Source organism: Rhipicephalus sanguineus, chromosome 10 (genome assembly GCF_013339695.2).
Source record: "Rhipicephalus sanguineus isolate Rsan-2018 chromosome 10, BIME_Rsan_1.4, whole genome shotgun sequence".
In the NCBI taxonomy this organism is placed as follows: Eukaryota; Metazoa; Arthropoda; class Arachnida; order Ixodida; family Ixodidae; genus Rhipicephalus; species Rhipicephalus sanguineus.
Genome location: NC_051185.1, coordinates 62,789,473 through 62,808,614, shown reverse-complemented (window position 1 = coordinate 62,808,614; position 19,142 = coordinate 62,789,473). Strand labels below are relative to the sequence as shown.

The 19,142-nt window shown below is 45.6% G+C and overlaps 1 protein-coding gene across 1 annotated transcript; it reads right to left on the bottom strand.

Moving 5' to 3' along the window:
* Positions 1 to 2,094: 2,094 nt before the first annotated feature.
* On the bottom strand, positions 2,095 to 17,554 carry LOC119371981 (uncharacterized). Its single transcript, XM_037642420.2, has 7 exons — positions 17,420 to 17,554; positions 14,743 to 15,111; positions 14,578 to 14,686; positions 10,024 to 10,106; positions 7,822 to 7,992; positions 6,611 to 6,747; positions 2,095 to 2,205 (listed from the first exon to the last, which is right to left on the bottom strand). Exons 1-6 carry the CDS (start codon positions 17,552 to 17,554, stop codon positions 6,742 to 6,744), a joined length of 873 nt encoding a protein of 290 aa, XP_037498348.1. The 3' UTR covers positions 2,095 to 2,205; positions 6,611 to 6,741.
* Between the last annotated feature and the right edge of the window lie 1,588 nt (positions 17,555 to 19,142).

Below are 19,142 nucleotides of genomic sequence, written 5' to 3'. Positions count from 1 at the left end.
GCGTCACGATAAAGCTGGATCGAATAGTCAGTATGTTCTATTAACATCTGTGAAAGTTACTTCATTAGACTTCCTATTATAGCGGTATGTGAATAAAATGAGCTCACATATGAACTCCATAATATGTATGCGTTTGCCAGTTGCACGATGAATCATGTAGAAGCGCCCATGTCACTTGGAGGCAGTCGCTGAAACGCGAGATGGACGAAAGTTTTTTATTTAATAATAAGAAACAGACTACGTACAATACTAAAAATATAAGCCTTGCGTTCTGTGTTGAAATCAACCTTTGTTTTGAAGCAAGCCGCAGGGTTTACACACTTTGCGGAAAAGAAAATGCTTTTGAACTGCACATTTCTAAATGCTGCACTACTCCAGTAGCTTCCAGAACGACGAGCTTGACAAAACGAACCACACGGCGCAGCCACAATGAGAACATACGTCTTGAAGAAAAAATATCGCCTTCGTATATCTGAATCCGTTAAAGCTGAAGGTATGTTACATACGAGAGAAAATTCTAGAGGCGTCCATAGTCCCAGACTTTGGTGTCTGGAGGTGGCACTCGCCCGTCGGCGTTCGTGTGCCCTGGTGTATTCGTTCGGTTAACTGTCTCACGCGCTGCCGAGGCGGATCACGGAGGCCGCGTAAAAAAAGCGTGTGGTTGAGATCTGTTCCGCCAGGCCCCGGAACGGTCTTATCCCCTTACGATCTTCCAATGAACTCCATTTTCATCTGTTATCCTGACAATTAACTGGCCATTAGCTTCAGTATATTAACGCCCTGATATCTTATGTATTCAGTGCAAATGTTAACTAGAACCATCGATTATATTTTATAGAAGACTTGCTAATATTCTTAAAAGTGGAAGTAAATGTTCGATCGGATATGCTTGGCAGAGAAGCAATAGTGTCACTGTGCTCGAACCCAAAAAACACGCCAGCGAGAATGCTTTCAACCAAAGAGGGTCACGTCATTTTTATTCACATAAAAAAGCAAGCCGCTGTAAGGACGATGCTGAATAAAACAGTTGTCATTGCAGGGTCTCGATGGGTGTTAGGCCGCTCTTCAGTTTCTGTGTACAAGGTAAGTTGAAGACGATGTGTCCAGCTAAAGCCTTCTGGCTCGAGTTAGATGGAATGTCCCACCTTAAAACGAATAAGCTAACGAGTGGGTCGGCGGCAGATATTGCGTCACGTTCAAGCTTTTGGAACGAGTCATTAAAGGGACACTAAAGAGCAAAACGATATTTCTCGCATTAGTAGTCTTCCACGTTACCAAAAACACCATGCTTGCTGCGAGAAGACGCTTAATAAGCGAGAAAACGCGCAAAAAGAAAATACAGGTGGCGACGCCACCTTGGAATTCCCGCACCATTTGCCGTGACGTCACATACTTTTGACGGCGCCTGCTTGGGAGGGGGCCATAGACTTTACATAACGAGTTTGTGGAAATTTCGTAGAGCCAGTGGCGCCAAAATACGTTAAATGCTCTTTGTAATTCGTGACGTAAAAGATCTCAAAGTTCGGCGCGAAATTTAAAAATTAAACTTTGAACTTGGTTTTCTCCTCTAATAATAAACTACAAAAGAGTTCTCCGAGCACACTTTATCAATCTAAACCAATTCATTGTTTCTCTTTAGTGTCCCTTTAAAAACGGTACACGTACACGATTGTACTGAACATACAAATCTTCCTCACGGTTTGACCCATGCAGGACACGCTATATACGGAGCACCGTAGCATGAACAAACCCTTTTCGAAAACTAAAGATATTCCAGCGCCGAGTCGCACTGTAAACCACTGGTCTTCACAGCTGCGGGGTTCTTTAGAAAGGAGTTAGTTCTTGCCCTTTCTTACAGGGATCGTCGACTTCAGCGTCCTAGTACTTAATCTTGCTCTTAGTTTCGTCGGACGTACTTATTGCGATACAGTACTGCGGAAGAAGGATCTTTCGTTTTCTTAAAGCCTTTAAACTGCCCCGGAGTAGCTCTAAGAGGCCAATGTTGCTTAAAAGTTTTCGTGGAAGAGTAGAGATTAAAAAAACAGTTCAAGTTTAATACGATGGAGTTGCAAGATACTATGAGCACTCACTAGCGCGTGTACAATTATTTGAAGGGAATGGCTTGCACTGTACATAACAGGCATTATGCACAAGGACCGCGCTTGTTGAGGGCTTGACGAGGCTATGGTGAAGATTCGGTGACGCCTGAAAACGAAAAGCGAAAGTTCATTTTAAGTATCTAAGCAAGCTAAGTTTTAAGTGCCCGTTATAAATAAGTAGGAACACGGCAGAAGACCGCTAGCCATTAGTCAGTAGAAATGTCTCGATTTATTGTCATATTACTGACCTTTCCATCGCACGTTTTTACGTTTTAGAGGTTTTGGAATTGCGGCTGTCGAGCATGAAGCCGCGCGTTCGGTAGTAGATAGGAGCACGGTGGAAAGCACTCCTGCTGCTCCGAACTTCCGGTGGGCATGCTATGGACGTGCAGACCCAGCACGAGCACGCATTACGCTTTAGTGTTCGCTATATGGTGCAGTAAAGCACAAGGTAGAGTTGCCAAAACAAGGAATGTGGACTACATGCCTGTTCCTGTAGTTCAACACCATGAAACACTTGAGCGTTTCAGAAACTCTGTAGCGGAAGGATTCGGAATAATTTTGACCAAGTGATGTTCGGTAACATGGACACAGACTATCAACTTGGGTGAAACATCGTTGACGAACTAGGGGCAGAGTGTATCTCAAAAACTTATCCGGCAGACCTCTGCTTTTTTCGCGTTAGTGTACGCGCAATGCAGTTTCCAGCGTCATGAAGCCGCTGTCTTTGTCTAATGGGACAATAAAGAGAACTATTTGTCTCGCACTAGTGAATTACTCTTACCAAAATCGCTACCATCAATATCGCTACGCTTGCCGCGAGAAGACGCTTGGTATGCGAGAAAACGCGCAAAGAGAAAATGCGGGTGTGGCGACGCCACCTTGAAATTCCGGCCCCAATCGCCGTGATGTCACAAAGTACGTTATCCTCTAAGGGGGCCAGAGACTCAAAATACCAAAGTTCAAGAAATTTTGTTGAGCCGATCTCGCCAAATTACAAAAAAAAAAAAAACACTTTGAAATACGTGACGCCACGCGCAGATATCGTCGCGACATTTTAAAGTGAAACCTACCTCGCTTTTCTCCTCTATTAATAAACATACGATGGGGAAATTGACGTCATTAGAGTTTTCAGAGTGCGATTCATCAATCTAAATCGATTCATTGTTTAACTTTAGTGCCGTTTAATCCATGGTTTAGTGAAGGGGCATGCTTGATGCAGCGCGGAAAGACGATCAAACAGAAAGCAGAGATAGAGCCCTGTCACTATATTCTGGAATATCGACAAATCGACAAACATGTTCATATTTCAACTAGCCCAACTACTCATTCTATTTCTTTAACTGGGTACAGATAGTATGATATGTCTGGCATAACATATGCACGTGTGAAAAAGATGCATTAGATGACAAATCACAGGGCATGATATAGCGTTATGGGTGCCGAGAAAAGCTTAACGGCTTTAGAATTTCGCATGCATGACAACATTCAAAACACGCGTACGGTGTTAATGAGAGCTATAAGGTGGGCTAGTTGGTGTTCACTCATCTTCAAAAGTGCGCTAAGTTAACACAGACACAGGACGAATAAAAAATAGGTCAATAGAGCTGGTAGTTTGTGTTCGCGCTATCCTGCGAAGAGCTGGTCGCTCGGTGTCTTGTGACCCGTGTTTTTATTCGTCCTGTTTCTGTGTTAACTTAGCGCACTTTTAAAGATGAAGATACGTATGGTGACGCGAATGACACTCAAATTGATTTGCAACACGTTCAGCAGCGACGAATTTCTCAAGCGCCATAGAAAACTCTGCGCTCCCTTAAACACGGCAGGAGGCTCGAAAGGCCAGGCAAGGCGGAATAACTAAAAAAAAAAAAAAGATGGAGAGGCGTGCATTCTCGCATCAACTCAAAGTTCAGTCACGAATTCCGACATCGCCCGGTCGTGCGTACTAGATTTCATTGTTCGTATGGAAAGCGGAGTTTAACTCGAAGCACTCGTCTAAGTGAGCGCAGCACCAACAAAAAGATGAATTCTTGCTAACTAGCTCAGTTTTCAGTTCGAATGTACGTCACGGAAATAGACCGACAAGCTCGCTGGACGCACATGCCTCTCAATGACGTCAACTCAATGACGATCAGTTCGCAGAAGGGTAGATAGGCGGGCTAGTTGGCATAGATTCACTATAAAATCTTGGCAGCGCAAACAAACGATACACAGAAGGCCACAAACTGCGTTTGTTGGTATCCTGCTCCTTCTGTGTCTCGTTTGTTTGCGCTGCCAAGTTTTCATAATGGACTATCCATACAATCTCAATAGTAAATACGATCAATACTCAATACGATATCAATGACGACTTGTGAAAACGAAAATGAACACTTTTCTTCGTTGCACGTCTTCGGTAGATACTATGTCAATAATTATCCTATTAATAAGTGAAGGAGTTCGCACACGCGATTTCCCCACTCTTGCGACAAAACATTTACTTTTACCATGGTAGTACATCCATGATTATTGACAAGCATCATGCGACTAGATGTTTCTTTTCAAAGTAGAAGTTCTGTGTAACGTGGTCTTATTTTCCAGACTTTCGGCACCAGCAAGTGCTTTCAACAAAAACAAATGGCCATAAAGAATAACCTTTCTTTAACGAAGCAAATGCGTACGTATTCATAGCCGCCTCAATATTTGCTTCAAGTTTAAGGGAGGCGTGAGACCTGAAAGCCGACAATACTATAGTATGCGGCAGGTCACTGCAAGGAACCATGGGAATGTCGTGCTGTCTGCCGATGACGACGGGAGCGGTTCCTGACAGTACGTTCAAGGCGCGCCCTCCTCTCAGAGCGTGCACATCTTTTTCGAGAGAAAGAAGGCACACCTCGCGATTTTTGCACGCGAATGACGTCTTCTACCGGAGGCCCCGGAACAATCTGGGAAGCAGACGACGCAGGTTGCATGGTGTCTCCGAAGGGCTCCAGTGGGGAATCAAAGTTGAAAGCAGGGCTTTCATAAGCCCGCAACCTAATGGACGACTGTGGACTCCAAGTATGGTCCACACGTTGACCCTTTTTGGCACAAATGAGGCGCCACACAGTACAAAGAAACGTTGTTTACACTTAGTACTAAGAGGAATTCTCACTTGCTCTTCGGCTTGACAGAACTTGTCCAATTTTCTGTGGCCTATGCTTAGTGGTGTTAAAATGCTAAATGATCTCATCGGATCAAATCACAACAAAACGTAAGTTCATTTAAGAGGATAAAGAAAAGGACGAGTGCCGTTCTGGAATCTAATGTGCAGAAGGTCTCCGCGGTTAAACCTGACCCGCCTTTCTGGGGGCTCACGTAAGCGGCCTATAGGTTGTTACTCATACGTGCACTTGTTGAAATAAAATAAGGGAAAAAATTTAGATTGATAAGTAGATAAAAGAACCGTGAGAATATCAAACTTTAAGGAGAACATTCACAGTAAAACTAACGAAACCTTTGTACAAGAGCTCTAGGGAAAAATTAGGTTGACGGTACGACATTACGCTGCCACGTTGAACATGTAAACGCCGAGTGAATGTGAACACGAGGTCTAACTATTTCAGGATGAAAGGAAAGGCAGATGGAGCGAAAGGTGCAAGAATAAAAGACGCACCAGTCGTGGTCTATCACGAGACAAAGCTATGTCAAGTGTCTAAGCCAATAGCATTCGACAAAATTATTTTGTACTTTGGTAAAATCAGTCATGAAGGAAGGAAAGAACAGGCGATAGAGGAAAGGCAGGGATGTTAACCAGTCTTGAACAACTGGTATGCTACCCTACACTGGAGAAAGGGATGGGGGAGAGTTTTCAAGTGAGAGAACCGAGATGTATACAGAAAGTGACAGGATGAACACACACACACACACACACACACACACACACACACACACACACACACACACACACACACACACACACACACACACACACACAAAGTCATTCTTAGCCATAACCGGCAAAGCAAAGCGGCCTCTTTTCAGTACAACCCTACAATCCTTGTCAGCCCTGCGGTAAGAACTACACGAACGACTGGTTTTCGAGATTAGGTGATCTCCTGCATACTCCATTCAAGAAAGGAGTTCCTGGAGAAACTCCTTTCTTCAGATTTCATGCTTTCGTTCAAGAAAGGGTGTTCTGGAGTTCTGGAGTTTAGAAGTATTTTTTTCAACGGCTTTAGCATCCCGAGTCTTCACTTAGAAGAAAAGAAAATCACAGCAAAAATGGTTTTACGTCCCAAAAACGCGACATGATTATGAGAAACGCCGTAGTGGAGGGCTCCGGAAATTTCGACCACCTAGGTTTCTTGAAAGTGCACCTAAATGTAAATACATTTTGACTCCATCGAAATGCGGCCGGAATTCGCTTCCACGTCCTTCGAGTCAGCAGTTAAGCACTAGACCATCGTCGCGGTTTCACAGTAAAAATATGACCATAGCATTTTAATACAGCAAATGGTGAAAACTACCGAAGAACTATTCAGCTAACTTACAAGCCACTTGTGTGTCAAGTCGAAGGCCACGGACATCCTGCATATGCCGGTGCTGATCACGACGTCGTTTAGCAGCGCGCGCTTCACACAAGTTGCCTGCGTCGGTCCTCGGTGGAGACACCAAGGAGGGCCTACGGCTGAGGTGGAAGAAAAAACGAAACAAGTACTATTGAAGACAGCTACATAGCAAGACAAATAATATGGAGGGCAAGAAGTGCATGAGTATAGTTCGAGTTTTTAATATTCGGGACCTGAAACGAAGCCGCAGTGTATATCCTCACTCAGGAAAGCAATATTGGTGGAGAATTTTTTTAACAAGAGCTGTTCCAAGAGCTCACAGGGTACCTTATACATTTGCCTGAGACGACTCGACGGCGAAATCCATCTTTCTCTAAAAAAAAAGAAAAAGAAACTTTTGGAGAAAGTTGCTTTCGGTGAAGGGACGCATATAGGTCACTTTGCCCATGTCAATGTGCCAACCATGCGAATAATGAAAAACTCCCAGGGTCCCTTGTGAATTTACCTAAGACGATTCGAAGGCGAAAGCCATATTTGTCTTCTCAGTAGATTGCCTTGATTTATAAGGATAAATTATGAGAACAACAAAGCTTGCGCTGCATTGAAAATTTGATTATTTCTTCACCGAATGCAAAGCCCAGTTTCTAAATATCGATAAATACAACATTTCCCTGTGTTATTTCGTTTCTTTCCCCCTTGTCGAAGTGTCTGCAAAAGCAGTGAAACACTTTGCATTCACGGATTGTTAAAGTGTCTTTCTTCGATGCACTTGTAAGTCACGAAAGAAAAACAGGCGAAAAAAATTTTGCGGAGAGTAACTGCAGAGGATCATCCCGGGGCATTAAAAGGTCATCTGAACTGGGAATAAGGAGACATTCCACATGGGGTGCAACTGTGGTGACTAACACTTAGCCAGGTAAGGTGCAAGTGTGAGGACTATAGCGTTAGTCTGTTGAGATGCTTTGTGCGGGTTAGCAGTTTCTTGAAGTGTATACTGCATGCTGCTTGAAGTGCAACTGTTAAACCCAGGCGCTGTTAGTAGTCCTTAACAAGTTGCGGTAGCCCTTTAGTCCCCATAAGACTGAACCACGCACCCTGTGGTTGGACTTCCTCTTGCCACGGAGTGTAGGAGCAATGCGCGTCTACCGTGTCTTACTTGGTATGGTCGTGAACATGGTTCTTTATGGGCTTACCAATGGTTCAAACTCGGGTGGAAGTCGTTGCAGCCGACGACTTCTATGGACGCCTTGGGGTGCTTCCTTAGGGTCGGCACCATCTGCCGCTTCGCGTTCAGGTGGTTCGTGCTCAGGGGGTTCGTGCTCAGGGGGTTCAGGGCTTAGGTGGAGCTCAGCACGGCCACCAGCCTGTCGCGCGAGAAAAAGCTACATAGGTGAACTGGAAGCGAATAGCACACAGTTCTGGTACGTGTTCCACAGCTCAAGAAAAACAACCTCGACGTCGCGTTTTTCTACCACTGCTCTTAGAATGAGCGTCTAAGGATCGTGTCAATCATGCGAATAGCGAGACCGTGAGCTCTAATGGCGCTTCGCAATATTATGCATCCTTCGCATGAAGCGGGCAGAGCAGACCACTCTGAAGACCGCATTTAGCAGTTAGCTTCCCAATTGTTCATTAAATGTCAAACATTGTACTAATTCCCTTCGAAATGTTCACTGAATAGTAGATATCGTAATAGGCATATCAAAAGCATATGTTTGAAGTGCAGCGTTATGACCAAGCAGGGTTTTGACAATAGTGGCGGCCGAGGACCCCCGACGTTGCATTCCAGAACTGTTAACTTCCTACCGTTACACCCTGAAATATGGGAACCAAAGGCAGGCCGTTGTGAGAATTGAGTCGTCGCTTCATTTATTTTCACACCAATTGGAAATATACTGCAGAAGAACTGACATTTGGGCGAGTTGGATTCTGTTGAACATGAGTGGATTCAGCGCGATACAACGAGGACAGAGGCGAAGAAGGGACACGAACACCAGCGCTGTTCTCACAACTCCAAGCTTGTTCTGCAAACAAGCTTGTTTTATTCGGACTAGACAAATACAGGGGGTGGGGGGAGGGGGTGCCTATTCTGATGTAGAACCCTGCGCACGCCTATGAACATTGTACTACGTTGTTTAGTTTAGATCCTTCAAAGTGCCATTGTAAGAAAAAGTTGGGCTCACATGTCAGCAGGAGCTTACGAGGGGAGACGCTTATCACGGGTGAGCTGGGGGTTATATAAAACACATCGAGAAAACTGTGCCGAAACTTAGGAGGGAAATGTAATGCCTGACGAGAGGGGCGAGAGCTTCGCTGTTCACTGTTTCGCACGGCGTGGTACATTTTTAAGAGCAGAGCGTCCGGCGTCCGCAGAAAACTGCGCCCAGCTGTCTCCCCGAGCCTTCGCATATCGGTTAGCCTATAGCACCGAGTTGGAGGAGGGAAAGGAGGGGGAGAGGAGTAGTTGAGGAGGAGAAGAATTCAATAAAATTTTTTGGCGAGGCGGGATTTGAATACACGTACCCACGGTCCGAAAGCGAGCGTCGTGACCACTCGGCTATATAGGCACGCTAGCTGAACAAATATTTACGGGAACCATATGATTGCGTTGCTATGGGCGGGAGAACGAAAAGTATGTGAAATATGTAATATTTGCAAAATATTCGCAATATGTGTCCAATTGCTTCGAGTTGTCGACGAATTCGCCCTCGGTCTGAAAATTGCTAGCTTCCTGGTTAGCTCAATTGGTAGAGCTACAGCATTGCGCGAGCAAAAGCAGTGGTGTCGTCCAATGACGTCCCGGACTGAGGATGTAACCTAGTCTGTAGGGCCCTTTCAGGGGCTCATACACCCTCTTTTATAATAAAGTTTTCCCCACCACCACCACCACCACCTGGGAAGGCGCTGGTCCCGGGTTCGATCTCCGGACCTCGATGAATTTTTCGGCCACTAAGAAGCTTTCTTTATGAGAAATCCGTATGAATTTCCTTGTGGCTTCGCGCTACGAACAGGTGGTTGTATATTTTCCCTTTCCTAAAAAGACAGACAGAAAGAAAGAAACAGAGAGAGAGAGGAACACAAAAAGAAATAGAGGGAAATAAATAAATAAGAACCAGAAATAGCGAGAAAGAAATATGTAGGAGCAGAAAGAGAGAAAAGACAGCATAGCCATGTGCAGTGTAGCAAGGGGTGGGAAAGGGGAGTGAGGGTGAGGAGGTGCGATGCGAGGCGGAGGGAATGAAGGAGGTGAAGGCCACCAGCTAAGCTGTTTCCTCAATCTCCGCTCCACTAGTGCGTAGAGGCCCCAATTTTTCAAAGCCATATCGCAACACTTATCTTCAAAGGCACGACATCTTAAATCTGCGCCATCGACCAAGAGGAGATGAATGACTTACCACTATTATCGCGGTGGTAACAAGCTCATGCCATCCATGACAGCCTCCATAGAGGAGCTCGAGGAAACCGAACATCGAATGAGCTGCGGAGAGACAAACAGGGAAATCTTTAGCAAAAATCTGATTATAGTCCAATAAAACAAACCCACACAGAATCTCCTTTGGGAATCGTCTATCGTTATTCACAGCCCAAAAAATAAATACGAGCCCCACCCCCGGAATTGCGGCGCATCTGCAATTCGTCTATGCAAGCGAGTCGTGCTAGATGGTTTCCTGGTAACCGTAAGCACCTTTTCGCTGCCTTTGTCAATATCACGCATATTAGTAATTACAAGTTCGTCGTCCCTGCTTAAAGTATGTTTCCCGGCGATCATCGATTTCGGAATCTGCTGAAATCGGCCAGGAAGTCCAATTTTCCGAACGAAAACCAGCGACACCAACAAGGGTCGGTGTTGGAAAATCACCTACCTGAAATACGCGAAAGGTGCTTGACGTCACGGAAATGAGCAAACGCAATTGGAAGGGGCATTTCTGAAAATTTTCTGGGGATGGGACAGTGACGGCTGTGGGCGGAACTTACACTTATTCTTAGCTTGTAACCGACTATAGGCGATGCGTACGCGTGGAGTTTTCTTATAGATAGCGACCGTCCCTAGAGCGATGTTTTCAGGCGGCATTGGCATTGCGTGTTTCATCTGATCTTTCGTGCGCATGCCATGGCATGGCCGGACTGGAAAGGCGCGTCGCCGTAACGCCCGTGCGCCTCTACAGTACGGCCATGCCAGTGTTGGCGGTAACGCGTTACTTTTTTCAGTAACTTAGTAACGTACTCGTTACTATTTCGGAACTGTAATGGGTAACGTACTTTCGTTACCATTTTTCGGTAACGCGAGGTCTCACGTTACTCGTTACTTTTTATTCCAATTATCCTCGTATTCTTACACAAAATTAATTCGTCTTGTAGGAGCGCCTTTCTCAGAGCTCGCCCCGACGTTATTTTTGTGTGTCTCTTCATCCGTACTCGCACTTTGCTTCAGTTATTTTATCGCTGCGGCAGACTGATGTCGGCCCGCCAAACGTTGTCAAAGCGACCCCGCACGGGGTCCTTTTTTGCGCGGGGGAAATTTCAATGACCACCAAATTGCCAAAATTTAATAAAAGGATCTGCTATAGTTTCGGCTACCTTGCTATCGAGTTTCAGTTGTTGATTGGCTATCGAGTTTCAAGTTGTCGATTATCGATGAACTGAAGCGAAATGCAGTCCTCGTAACCGTCATAAGTGAGCTCTCGAGATTTCCTTGGCTTATAGACATCAAGGCTATAAGTGTGAGCTCCAACGCAACGGAGGATGACTTCTCCGGAAGTGCCTTCTCGACATCATCGCCATCTGAAGGAGAGACACACTCAGTACCTTTGGTGCCGCAGGATATTGCGTTGAGCTGGCTAAAAAACTTTACGGACGTTCACGAGGTCTTCCTGACAGTGATTACACGAGTACCACATAGCGCATCCGTCGAGCTCCTATTTAGCATAGATGCGGATGTATTCGCTAAGAGGCGAGTCAAGCTGTACGATGACAGCTTTGAAATGCAGCTGTTGCTTACACTGAAGTAAAGTGTGGGATTGGGCTAGTTGGTATTCCATTATTAAACTGTTCAGCGCAAAAAATTTTACGCGGTACACATACAAACGACGAGGCCTATATATGTGCGCGTTTTTGTAATAAAAATCAGTTTGAAGTCTGCGCTTGTCCTCGGCGTTTGTATGTGTACCGTGTAAATTTTTTTTGCGCTGAACAGTTTAATAATGTTGCTTACATTCAGCACTTAGTCGTTACATTAGGAAGTTGTCCCTGCAATACTCTAGCACTGTTTATGAATTCAGTATTCAAAATTACTTTTGCTTCTTGCTATCTGCAACTGCGACTACGTTTCTGGTTATTGAATTCCTGGAAGCGAAGCAAACACCAACACCTTCCCATACGCAGACGCCATATCTGCGGTAATTATACAAGTTAAATTGAAAAAAAAAAAATGTCCATACGCGCACATACTTTTCCCTAGATTTATACTATTGAAGCATTTATTTACGGCTAAAAAATTTACGCATTTTGTAGGTAAAAGCACGCCGTTATAATTACCGCAGATTTGTTCAGTGACGTTTTCTTTGCGGAGAACGTTGACGATGAAATCGATCACTTATTTTATTGTCCCACTACGAAAAAATGGCTTCCCCATGTGCCACAGAGTCAACTGTCACATTTATTTATTTATTTATTTATTTATTTATTTATTTATTTATTTATTTATTCAATACTGCGGACTCGTGGTCCATGCAGGGTGGTTATTACAAATACAAATACAAAAGAAGTAGCAATGACACAACAATAATAAAGGGTGAAGAACGTTATTTTGCAGTTGGATCACATGTATCAGTAAGGCAGTTCCATTCACTAATGGTTCTCGGAAAATATGAAAACTTAAATAGGTCAGTGCGAGCAAAATATGGGGCTAAGGCGTTTGGGTGTTGGTGTCGAGTGGGCCTGCTAGTTAAGGGCGTCAAATACGGGGATGGATCTAGAGCTAGTTTTTTGTTCCAAAGTTGATAAAGAAATTCTAATCTAGCGTTTTGTCTTCGTGCCTCTAACAAGGGAATGCCATTGGTTTGCATTAAATCTGAGGGTGAGTCCAACGGGGAAAATTTGTTAAATATAAATCTAACAGCCTTTCTTTGAATACGTTCGAGAGAGTTAATATTACGCTTAGTGTAAGGGTCCCATACTATGCACGCGTACTCTAGTTTTGGTCGCACAAGGGCAGTGTAGCAGAGCAGTTTAACATTTGTGGGAGCAGTTTTAAGTTTATGTTTAAGGAGACAGTTTGCGAAAGACAGATGAACAAATATCATCAATATGGAGATTCCACGATAAGTTAGAAGTAAGTGTCACGCCGAGGTACTTGTAGAAGCTTACTTGTTGAAGTGGTGAAGACCCCAATATATAAGTATATGATATTTGATTTTTTTTACGAGTTACTGGAAGGCATACACATTTGCTCGGGTTAAGACACATTCCCCATTCATTACACCATTCATTTATATTGCACAGGCTACTGTTCAGGTCGTTGTAATCGTCATTGGAAGTGATTTCTTTAAACAAAACACAATCATCTGCAAACAATCTTATTTCTACACTAGGGTGGATAACATCAACAATATCATTGATGTACAATAGAAATAGCAAAGGGCCTAACACACTGCCCTGTGGTACGCCAGATGTGACGGGAAGACAGTCTGAATGTTGACCCCCCACATCAACGTACTGTTTGCGGTTATTTAGATATGCGGAAATCCATGAAACATATTTATGGTATACCTATTGTTCTAAGTTTAAAAATCAGTTTATTATGAGGAACTTTATCGAAAGCTTTACAGAAGTCTAAGAAGAGCATATCTATCCTACCGTGCCTATCGAGGGTAAATGCAAGAGAATGGAACAATGAGACGAGTTGAGTTACGGTTGATAGTCCTTTCCGAAAGCCATGTTGATGTTTGGTCAATATTGAGCGCTCTTCGAGGAAGGTAGTTATACTAGTAGCTATGATGTGTTCGATGAGTTTGCAACATTGCGAAGTTAGGGAAATAGGGCGGTAATTTCCTAGTGCTAAGCGGTCTCCCTTTTTAAAGATTGGCACGATTCGGGCTGTCCTCCAGTCACTGGGCAGTTGTGAAGATAACAAAGAAGAGCGAAAAATAATAACCAAAAATTTTGCAACACATAAAGCATATCGTCGCAGGAATACGTTCGGTATGTTATCAGGACCACACGATGCTTTGGCCTCGTAACTATACAGGCAACTTGAGGCCGTACTGCCAAGGTACAGCGCATTTGTACTCGGCAATGTACTCCGAAGGCAGGGTCACCGGCCGTCCCTCTCATGACGCCATTCTAGAGTGCGAGCCCATTGGTACAGGCTTGTGTGCACCCGCCTTTGAGTTGTATTCGACTATAGACATGAAGGTCCTTGCACATTGATTTTCTGGTTTGAAACCAGGGATGTAGAGGTAAGCGACTGTTTTGGCGGCTATCCGCACTACTCGAGGATATTTCATCCCGTCGTACCACGGAACTATACATGAAAGCGCGCATCGTTTGTCGGGAAGGTCGGACACGTGTTATCACCCAAACGAGCCATTCATTGGCATCGAGATGTCGCAGGCTGCCTGAGGCCAAGCGCATATTCGATTAAACAAGGGAATTTGCCATCGTTGCAGTCGTACAAAGCAACTCTGCATGGGTAACAGGCTGCGCATGCTCTTGGGCACGCTATTTAAAACCCCGCAACCGCCGCGAGGTGTCGCCCCGCAAGGCAGAGCCGGCTGCTCGCGCGCTCCACATAGATGGGACTGCACAAAACAGAATAAGCCCGCTGTCTAATAGCATTCAATGCCTTCAAAACGAGAAATAAACAATTGACTGTTTTTACTCTTCCATATTTTTTCACGTACACGCGACGCGTACATCGCATTCGCGCGACATCCCAAAAGGGCTCTCACCGTAGGATACCGCTGCAAGGCTGTGGAGCGCCCAGCTCAGTACGATACCAACGCCGAGTGCTTTCATCGCCCAGTTGGCAGTGCGGTGATGAAATCGCAAGTAGATTGCCTGCGTCGGAGAGCATCGTGACGAACAGCAAGAAGGCAACGCGATAGGCACCGTACCGTCGAGTCCTTTCTGCGTGCGAGATCCTCTTCCAAGAAGTCCACAGCGCGGAGATAAAATGCGTCGGTGCAAAAATAGAACGCTACGAACGCAAAATGCAGTGGCTGTGAAATCGAAACCATGAAGAAGGATACAAGAACCAGGGCAATCGCCCTCATCCAGAGGCCGTCACGCGCGCGCGCCACCAGATCGAGGTACGCATCGCGCTCTTCTGGCGGCAGTAGCTTCCGGCGTGCCCACCAGAAGCGTGTGAAGTCGTCGTAGATGGACAAGTTGAACACCAGGTGGATGAACATGGCGATGATCCAGCCCATCGACCAAGGCATTGTCGACGTCGCTCGACTTATGCTTGTAAACACGTTGGTCACCTGCACAGAAGCGCGTGGTTTACCAAGAAGCCTGCAGAGGACGCTTGAGCTTCGCTTTCAAGAGTAGAACGCGATAGCGTAATCGGACCGTGTTCGTATCGCCTTCCCAATAGCTATTGGCCGCGAGATCGAGCGGAGTCGCCGCCTAGCGGCTTCTGGCTGAACTGCGCCTAGTGTGGATTGCTCCGTGCGTCGTCTGCTAGCCCCGTTGTGTTTGCATGTGCGCGTACGTCATGCAGATCCTCAAAAGGCGGTGTATTCCGTTGCGTTAATGCAACTTTAACCGCTCGTACGTAATCCTAACACGATGTAAAGAAGAATTTGGCCTTGATCGGCTGTATATGTACTGTAATAAGTACAGAGAGTGCACTTGTCGAGAGTGCTGTGTGTGGTCGTCGTACCCTCCGTTCACGAGAGTCATATCAGTGTAGGTGCCACTCTGTGGTTCAAGCGCATTGCAAAGTGCACTTGGAATTGCCCTAAAGATGAGAAGTATTAAATATCATGTGAATATAGCCTTTTAGTGGCGCGGCGGTAAAAAGAGGCTCGCATGTACTTGAGCGTTGTGATTAGGTGTTGTTTATACGTTACGCGACGAGCTTTAGTTGTGTACGGTTTTGGTCTGACTAGAGAGAAATATTTCTGTTAAGTCACGTCTGACACTTCGGTACTTAAATTGCCCCCTAAAACGAACAGAAAATGAAATGACACGGAAACCGCAAAACTGAGTTGCCTTGCGCAATTTTAACTTGTGGCGAAATTCATACAAAAGCACCCGTGTACTCAGGTTAAGGTGCGCGTTAAAGAGCGCTGATGGTGAAAATTAATCGAAACGGCGTAGTTTACATTTATGTCGTAGTAATTTCACTCGAAGCCACATCTTTTTTTTTTTACATTATCTTGAGCGTTTGTGTTGCGTTGTTTAGAATGACAGAAGGCAGCGGACATTATTCATATGAAAAAGCGTACTTTGGTCCCGTAAAATAATCGGACCTTTCTTCCATTACTGTCGTGCAAGCAATCGAAGAAATTTCCGTACTGTGCAGTTATTTTTGTGTACTGTTACAGGAATAAAAACAAGCGTGTGCGTGTTAAACGTCTCCGTAGCGCTAAAGCGCTGTCAGCCACGTAGTTTCCTCAGTGAACCTATAAACTGTCCTACATTTCATGGAGAATTGAATAATAAATGCGAATGAATGTTTGAGCACGCAGTGCACAAAGAGCTATTTCAACTCATCGTGCAAGAATACGGGCTTTCTTTTTGTTGACGGCCATCCAAATGAACAAGAAGTAAATAGTTATTTCAGCAGTGCGTAGTAGGTGGAACACAAGCTAAACATGTACAAATAAAACAACAAGAAAACGTCACCCATTGCGAAAACGCCGACTGTCGCCGAAGGCGAGCAACCCGTTCGTTGGCAGAATGCGCTTCTCTCACTAGTAATTGTAACGTTCGGCGCGCTTCGTGCATTAATTCGGGAATGAAGATCGCACATATTACCACAAAGCTGCAGTCAGCGCATTTTGTTTGCCGGAAATCGGGTCACATCGCTCACAACGAAGCGCTGTTGTGCACGTTTGTATACGTGCCGACAGCCGCCTATCCACACTAGCGCGGCGACGGTGCTGCCACCTGTAGCCCGATCTCGCGGCGAATAGCCTAGCTTTTGCTTCTCGGTCGCCACCTAAACCGTGCCGCCAATGCTGTCGAAGATTCGCGCACCTATCAGGGGGGTGGGGGTGGAAGGGGGGGGGGTTAGGTGTTAACTACAGACAACTAATTGGTACAAAAAACAACGGACAAGGTGAAGACAACAGAGAAGACGGCGCGCTAATGTTAGCCTGCCCCCCCCCCCCCCTTGCCCAACTGCCCTGCTTGTCATGCCGATTTTTCTACGTTGCAGCGCCGTCGTAAATAGTAGATTTCGCAAAATTTCCAAACATTGCGCTCCCACTCACCGAACTTGCTCATACCAAGATTAGTTACTTTTGCCCTAACCAAAGACAAAAACCTAACCAACTTTAAAAAAAGAAGACTCCATCCAACTTGCTCTAACCAAAATGCGCGTTTTTATACCCTTATACAACGTGGCGACACTGATGTTAGCAGCACCGATAAAGCTAAGTCGTGCACTTCAACAGCTTGGGTGATGTGAGGAAGTTATGAAAGCAGGAAGCACAGTTAACTCATTCAACCTGGTTAAAGGTGTGTGCAGAAAGCCAGGCTGCAGACCAAAATAGTACAAAGGAAAGGCCGGGAGGAATTTCACATTGAACAATGGGCTCATAAAATACAGGACACACTCACGCCACCGGCTCTGCTGATGACGTTGTCGAAGTCGTAGCAAAGCTGGTAGCCCATTGCGAACAGCAGGTACACGGTCGGGCCTCCATAGCCGATGACGAACGGAAGCAGCACGCCGCATGTGGACACTTGCTCCATCTGCAGTCATGGCCAAATTTTGACTCGATTAAGATAGTGAGCTGAACTTTAGTTGAGTGGTGTTCATGATGGTGGCGTAGCCAGAAATTTTATTTTTCAATCACACTTGATGTCCACCAGTGTGTTTGTGTGTGCCGTATATACGCACGCCAAATTGAAAAATTTCGGGAGGGTTATACGGGAGGGATGACGGATGATATACGTCATCGCTAAACCTATAGATAGTCTCATAGCTCAATTGCGCGTGGTGCATTCGAAGGACAGACGCAAAAAAAAAAAACAGCAATTCGCTACAACTGCGTGTAATCCCAGCACGTTACGCACAACTAACCCGCAAACGAACTTAAATAATAAACGTTGGAGTTTTACGTCCCAAAGCTTACGAGGAACACCGTATAGGGTGGAGGGCCCCGGAAATTTTCGACCACCTGGGGTTCTTCAACGTCCACCAAAATATAAGTATGGTCAACCGCCAAAGCTTACGGACCACGCGAGCGTGTGGCCAAGAGCCTCTTCGCGACATTTCCGCTACGTAAGCGGCCATCGACAGCAGCTGTACGCCCAAAATGCATCCCTCCCTTAATCGACAACCTGGCTATTTTCCCACTGGGCGCGAATATTTCTCACCTTTCACTTTTTAACGCGACGCACTCTTCGGCAGCCGCGGCTATACGTGCTTCTGTGTCGCGAGCACTTTGTCAGCATAACTGCAATCAGTCGCGATCCTCACAAAGTGATATCTACCCAACGGCACACAGTTCGAAGCACGCCGTAGTAGCTTTGATTCTGCTATCAAAGTAGAAGTGTGACGCTCATACTACAGATAAGCGCTTTGCGTGAAAACGGCAAACTAACAATGTTCTGCGCGGCAGTAGAAAAATGATATACCAGCGAATAGCAAGAAGACCCGTTTCAGGCCTAGCGCTGCGGTCTACAGTAGATGGCGCTCCACTAGGTGGCGCGGACAGGCAGTTTGGTATAGAGTCACTGTATATGCTACCTTTAGGTAGCAGAGTAGCGCATAGGTCCGGCTAGCAACCACAGCTATGCGGTGAAGTCGCACTCCATTTTTGCAGGCGACATGCCTACCGCGTCGCCGATAAACATGTCTCGCGTGTCGAAGGCCGGCGATAAACATTGGCTGTCGATGACTAGTGTTAATTGAATGAGCTGCAGCGGCGGCGTCGAGAAATACAAAAATTGGCCCGAGCGTCAGCTTCTCCGCAATGCATGGTTGCTAGCGGCGTTGGACAACAGATGCGCAACTCTGCAACCTAAAGGTAGCATATACAGTAACTCTAGTTTGGCACGCGCTCGCATAGTCCGTAAACTTTTGTGGTTGACTGTGCATGGGCCCCTAGCATTTCGCATCCACGAAACGAGTCTGCCGCAACCGGGATTCGATCCTGCGACCTTCGCGTGAGCAGTCCAGCACCATAATGAAGAGACCACCGCGGCGGGTCCTCAACCGAGCTTTTAACAATATATGCTGCGTCGTGTGCAGACATGTCAGCCACACATTTGCAGCACCGTCCGCCAGGACACAGGTCAAGCGCTACTTTCAACTAAGATTTTGATGCGTGGCAAC